At 34.5% G+C, this 7455-nt stretch overlaps 1 protein-coding gene across 1 annotated transcript; it reads left to right on the forward strand.

Moving 5' to 3' along the window:
• The first annotated feature begins 88 nt into the window (after window positions 1-88).
• On the forward strand, window positions 89-784 carry LOC123545697 (uncharacterized). Its single transcript, XM_053531276.1, has one exon. It carries the CDS (start codon window positions 89-91, stop codon window positions 782-784), a length of 696 nt encoding a protein of 231 aa, XP_053387251.1.
• Window positions 785-7455: the final 6671 nt, after the last annotated feature.

The following is a 7455-nucleotide window of genomic DNA, read 5'->3' on the forward strand; positions in this document are numbered from 1 at the left end:
CAATGTAAAAGAGTGAATATGACTTTTTACATCGCGTAATGTCTTTTTTCCAGGGTGTTGTTGCAAGCACTCGTATAATCTAACTATAATGGGTCCGTTTGCAACATGGGCTGCTCATAGGAGAAACACAATAAAGGAACTGCAAAATTTAGCAAAGAACATGAAATTCCATGCAGGAAATGCCAAGAAAGCCTCTGCTGTTGGTACTGGAACAAGCATCGTTACAGGAGCCGGCGCTGCCGTTTGCTTCTTTGCAGCACCTTTTACGTTTGGTGGTTCTCTAATTCCTGCCACGGCACTGGGTGGTGTATCCATTGCTGGTGCAGCCACATCCGTTGGTTCATCAGTAGTAAACTTCATCATCGAGAAATGTCATATGAGTGATGTCCAGTCCACTCTTGATGCTGATAGAGAATCTCTTGAAAGACTATTGAAATATGTAAAAGAAGCTAAAGCTATAACAGTCGCTGAAGGTGCTGAGTATGCCACGAAGATCGGAAAAGCAGCTCCGGGTGGGATCAAATTAGGTGCAAACTTGAGCTTAAAAATTGCTCAAAGGCTTGCTGTATCAGAAAAAGTTGTAACAATTTTAGTTAGACTTGGAAAGGTCGCTCGCTTTGCTGGTCATGCTGCGACTCTACTTGCTCTTCCATTGGACATAATTTTTTTCGTTAAAGACATTCTAGACCTGAAAAACAACGACGTCTCTGCAGCTGCAGACAAAGTTCTAGAATTGGCTAAACAACTTCAATATGAGTACGAAAATATAATGTCAGAAATTTAAAAGAAACGATTTTTATTGAGCTACTGGTAACCACAATTTCACTCAACACAGACGTTTTACATTCATCATTAACTTTCTACTATGTTTTGTTCTTAAATTATTAAATTGTAAATGACATTGAATATAGTTAAGAATATATTTACACTGTAACCGATTATAATTATGCATGTTTATTATGCGCCCCCCCCCCCCCCCCCCACAATTTTGGGGGCATATAGATTTGCCCTTGTCCGTCCGTCCTTCCGTCCCTCTGCCCGTCCTTCCGAAAATGTTGTGTCGCGCCTAGCTCCAAATGTATTTGACTTTGAGTCATAATACTTTACAGAAATGTTGATCAGCATGTGTAGTTGTGCACCTGTGTTTCGTGTCCGGATACATTCAGTCATGAAAGAGTTATGGCTGATGACTTTGTAAAAATTGATCATTGTAGTGTTGTGTCGTGCCTAGCTCCAAAGGTATTTGTCTTAGAGTCTCAAAACTTTACAGGAATGCTTGTCAGCATGTGTAGTTGTGTACCTGGGATTTCACGTCCGGATTCATTCAGTCGTGTAGCAGTTATGGCCCCTGACTTAGTAAAAAAATGGTTATTTTAAAAATGTGTCGCACGTAGCTCCAAAAAGTATTTGACTTAAAGTCATTAAAGTTTACAGGAATGTTGGTCAGCATGTGCAGTTGTGCACATTGGGTTACGCGTCCGGATTCATTCAGTTTTGTAGGCGTTATGGAATGTTTACAGGAATGTTGGTCAGCTTGTGCAGTGATGGACATGTATCTCAAAATCCTCATGAAAGCATATTTATGTTTATGTGTACATTATATATGGTAAACCACACCCAGTGTGTGCAGTGCCCAAGGCATAGAAGTGGTTCTACACTAGACCTGGTGTATATACGCAATGGTATACAGCAGCCAAGAACTTCATGTCTGTCTACATACTTCTCACACCACAGCATAATCATCGTTGAGTTCAAGCAGCATTCAACTGCGGTGATGGGCACGTATCTAAAAATTTCAAGAAAGCATATATGTTTATATGTACATTATATATGTGTTTTCGTTTTCATTTTTTAAATATAGCAACATATTGTTTTCCCAAAACTGATCTGTGTCCTTTGTCATGTAGTGGGGGCATCTGTATCCCAATAACACATTTCTAATGTTACAATAAGTAACAAGTGCATTTTGGAATAATGTACTGTTCTGTCCTTTTCTGTTCTGTTATTAGATACGCCATCAATATCGGTTAAAAACTTATGTTGGAATTGTATTATTAAAATTCACTTAGTCTAATTAAATAAGTCTGTGAGACGGTCATTTTTCATATATTTCATCATTTACAGGGTAATAAGAACTATGTAACTCAGTTACAATTACATTGATCATTATTCACTGACAAATGAATATAAGAGTAATTTATATTCATTCCTTGATCTGCAGTACTGTAATCCAGACTTGCATTATCCATGAGAACTGAATGCATTATCGCAGATCAAGGTAGTGTTTTCAAGACTCTTCCATTATATATATATATATACCTACTCCTGGAGTTATAGCTGCCATAATTTGCTATAATTTTAAGTAAACAAGACTGAAAACTCGTTCGAAACGATGAACATTTGACGCAAGAAACATTAAGATGCAATAGGTCATTTCTTCCGTGATGTTGACGTCTCCACTAAATAAGTTGTCCCACTATTGCATATTCTTTTCCGTAGTCGATTAGAATTGAATAATACTATATGGTTTTGTATATATAAAATAACAGATGTTGTTTTTTCTGACATAACATACCACAAACGTAAACATATATAATAAATTGGCATTGATAATTGTCATACAAATGTTACTATCATTTTAAATTTACTATCAAGACGGAATAGGTGAAGAGCATGTATTGACGTAAAGTTTTGTTGAAGTAAAGAAAGCTTTACCTCTTCATTGTTTATTATTTATACTGACGACTTAAGTTAATATTGCACCTTACTTTAAGGAAATAAGATACATATGTACTCGAAGGCATGTTCCGGCCTGGCCTGGCCCGATGAGCCAATTTTTCGACTGGGCCGAGCCAGGCCAGGCCAGGCCAGGCCATAGATTTCAATTTTGTAAAAGGTGAAAGTGATTTCTATAGCATCTTTAAAATCTGACTTTTGGAACTTATTAATTGAGGAATAAGTTTGGATATTTCAGACATTATGTAAATACATTTTGAATTCCCACTCTGTAAAATTATACACCTGGGAATAAGCCTGTAGCTAACATAACTATTAAGTCTAATTTAAAGGAGATGCCTGATTAATTGTTATGACTATTATCAGGGGATCTCCACCTCAATTGACTCTTGACTGGTGGCTTGGTTTTCCCCAAATTGAATAACCTAACTAATTATTATTATTTTGTCTATAATAGTATTGAGGATTATTTAGTATTGTCCAAAATTATTGAACTACCACTGAAGAATATTCTGTATGCTTCCGTAAATAAATTTTCAGTGCCCAAACATAAATAAAAATACAAATATTGAAAACCAAATAAAATATAAACATTTCTTTACCGCCAGGTCGTACATGCAGATATAGTTGTGCTGACAAAACGTTCAGCTACCAATCTCATGACTGTGAGTTCGTGACACCTGTTGGACCATTTTCATTATCATTTTTTTTTTTAAATTTCATCTGTAAACTTAGCATGCAGGAAAATTGTCACTTATCGTGATTTATTGTTCATTTATTATTTATTGAAAGAAATACACAAGTATTTGACATTCTTCTACATACAAGTTATTACCATAAAATGTTGTAAGAATAAAAACAGTATCAATAAAATGACATTATATTGATTTAATGAAAACAATCTGAATTGAAATCAAACCCACGGTAACATGCGTGAAAGTCGGAGAACTTATCACTACGCGACTGTGCCATTGGTAAACTATGCATGTTATTTTGGTAAATTTAGATATTTTCAGGTTACAAATATAGTGGAAAATAAAGAGAATGCCCGAATATATTGGCGAAGATTAATGAGTGGCACCTGTCAATTCTAACGGACAACAACTTTCAATTTATACAATAATGCTGTCTCCATTCTAGGATCTGTGATAGTATGATGCAAAGAAGCGATAAATAAATTTTGGAGTTTAGGTTACACAAATACTGCATATTTTTGTAAGACTGTTTTTATATTGATTTAAGTATGTGAAAAAAATCCTACAGTTTTGTGAAACAGGCTCAAGAGCATCTTTTAGCGTTAAATACATGTATATCACTTAGAAATAACATAAACACAATGCACCATTATTTTTTGTGCAAGAAAAATATCAACAATCTAAAACGCCAACACCCTGGCAATGAGTTAGAGGTCCCACAATGAATATTATTTTCATTACTCTTCCATAAATTGAACATCAGCTTAATTAAACCAAACACACATTAAAAGTTCAACTGAATAGTTAAGAGGTCAGCTAAGGATAGTAGGGACCCAACCTGTAATTAAAATTCCCAAAGAGATGCATTCACTGCATGCAAATATTCAGTTATATTGCAGCAGGTAAACTTATCAATGAAATAAGCCATTAGTTTTAAAACCAAGTGTTAAAGTTGACTTTAAATAATTTAATCACAGAAAAAATGGGTAGTTATCATTTAGTTACACCATTTTCTTCATTGCAAATCTGTATTTCAAATAAGATGAATGATGGCTAATTAATGATTCTCCAGAGGATTGGTTTCTCATTTTGTTTGACCTGCAGCAAGTAAACAATACAGGTTAATACTGCCTGCTACTGTAATTGTATATTTAGATTTTATGGCATTCATTTCTCTATGCACAAAAAAATCTGGCCTGGCCTGGCCTGGCCCGACCCAGTCGAAAATTGGGCTCATCAGGCCAGGCCAGGCCGGGCCAGGCCAGGCCAGAGATTAGAACATGCCGTACTCGAACGCTTTCGGTTAAAAATAGTAGATTATTTTTCATAACAAATTTATAATATTATTTTTATTTCTTTAGCAAGTGTTAGTATTCGTTGTGTGCAGAACTTGCGAACCGAAAAATCAGTTCCAGTGTAACTAGTAAGTGCCATAAGTGCGTTATAGATTTCGCGAGAATGTATTAAAATAAAATCTGGACAATAAACAGAGAAATAGAAATATAAATTTCAAAATATGCATTTTCGGTGAAGATGACTTTACTTGGTCTCCGATCTCGTAAATTATGTTGGAACCTGGAGATACACTAATGACAATTCTATATACTTATCTGTTTTCATCACTGACTACGTCACATCGGTACGTTAGCAGTCGGAAATAAAATAGGCGTTGGATCGTTATTTTGTATTTAAACTAGAAGTTCAAATGAGGTTAGGCATTGTCGAATTCTTTACTCAAGAACAGGGACGGTTCAATATACTGTAAAATTGGATGTTTTATTTTTCACTGCTTTGTTTTCAAATAAATGTCATGAACGAACTTAAAAGTAAGAGTATATATTAACCTTCCGCAATCGGCCATTCCAGCATATTCGATGTAATGTTTCTAGGTATACCGACAAGTATTAACACAAAAAAAGATGTTAGACACGTAACATTCCGTTCAAAAGTTAAAAACTAGATTATGCCGACCCGGAATGTAGATATGAGATTACTTGTTGTCCACATTATCTCGCACTTAAGAGCAATAAGTGTGCTTTTTATTGAGTTAAACGTCAAACCGACTCAAGTTTAGATGATGTTGCAACTTTCCAGGTGATAAAGGAAGACACCAGGTGCCCTACCGTGCATTATTTCTTCACATAGGTAGAACTAACGCTCTTTTATAAGCCACATTAAAATTTCAACGACCTGAGAGAATCTCCAACCAACACCAGTGATGGATTCTGTTTCTCACTTACCACAACAGAAACAATAAAAACAAGCATGAACATATGAAACTATTTAAAACGCGGGTAACTGACGTCCGTAAGCAGAAGCGACGTCAGTGACATTTCAGTGACGCACAACAACAACGTTCCACTTTAGTTTTATCGTTTGTAGCATAACGGTACGTTCTTATCATAAAGTAACGAATTTTGAATCGAGAAATACACTAAGGAACGGAGACAAAAGATAAAGGTGCCTGATTTTTAATTATTTTACATAAATAATATGTATATTTAGAACATGAAGTAGTCTGTCACAGGAGTGTGGGATAACCCATCTGAGATAAGATTTCCAGCATTTCTAAAAATAGAGATTTTTCTGTTCGATAAGTGAGAAAAAGTAGTGTTCACTGTACAGAGCATAGCATAGCAAATGGAACTGCTTTATCTACTGATTATTCTGTCAATGAGACATGGTTTATAACACTAAATACAGAAACAAAACAGAATTGTTTTCAATTTTATTTCTTTAAAAGGTTTTCAAACCTGTAATTTCTCAGAACCCCAATAACACTGAACAAAAATTGCTAGCCAATTATGATGTATCTTTATAAATTGTATTATATGGCTGAGTTTGTGTTTCAGTTTTAAGACAATTATAATAAGAGCACCGCCTTGCGGGTGCAGACACTCTTCTGATTTTTGTTGCTGTATAATAGAAACAGTGTAATACCCATGATTTTCTAAGTCCAAAAGGGGCCATAATTCTTGCAAAAATAACAGGATGGAGTTATGGTACTTGCTGTGCAGAGTTAGCTGTTAATGGTGAATACCTGCTCTAAGTTTTAAAGTAATAGCTTTGTTCATTAAGGAGAAAAGTTGACATGCATAACTTAACCAAGACATCTAATATTTTCTAAGATGTCTAGATTAATTACACACATACTAATCTTATTATTTGCTTTACAGAATAATTTGCAATCATTTTCGCCCTAATTGAACTCTTCCGCAAGATGTTACCCTTTCCAGTTCTGGTGTGTATAAACAAAGGAGCGTGACGACCTACCATTTGGCGCCATGCATATGCGAGGAAACAGTTCCATCATATTAATCTAGATTTTACGACAAAGACAAATTAGAAAGGAAATGTTCTATAGCAAAATTATTTAAACCATCTGGCGGTTATAACACTGCTGTCGTTTAAATCATTTCTTAATTACTGTATTACTAGAATTAAATATTTCTAGAAATATTTACAAACTTAGGACAGTTGGTATTGTTCAGTATAATGCTTTGACTCAGTAAAACAGTTCTTTTAACAGCAAAATGTTTTCCTGTAACAAAACTGTTTACAATAAACAAAGCTTAAATCATTATGCATATTCCTATACTGTACTAAGAAGTTAAGTACAGAAAACAGTACGAAAACAGTGTATAACATTATTTATTGTTTTACCCAATGAAGCTTTAATACTCCATTACTTATTGAGGAATATATATATAAGTTGGAAAGCGTGTTTCACAAATCAAACGTCTCAGAAAACAGTATAATTAAATAGCTTAACCTGACTAAATATTTTGTTATGAAAATGAAATTTATTAGGAAGCAGTTAATGTCAATCTTCTCCACATTGCCATTTATGTGCAATGCAGGTCTTACATACTAATAACATACACTACAAATCAGACAGTCACTGTATAACAATGATACCACTTAAATATTAGGATTGGATGTTTCCTCAAGATATATTAATGATTTTGAGTTTTTAATTGGTTACAAATAATGAAACAGCTTCCAAAGTTGTAGCTTTATTTTC

Source organism: Mercenaria mercenaria, chromosome 19 (assembly GCF_021730395.1).
Source record: "Mercenaria mercenaria strain notata chromosome 19, MADL_Memer_1, whole genome shotgun sequence".
Taxonomy (NCBI): Eukaryota; Metazoa; Mollusca; class Bivalvia; order Venerida; family Veneridae; genus Mercenaria; species Mercenaria mercenaria.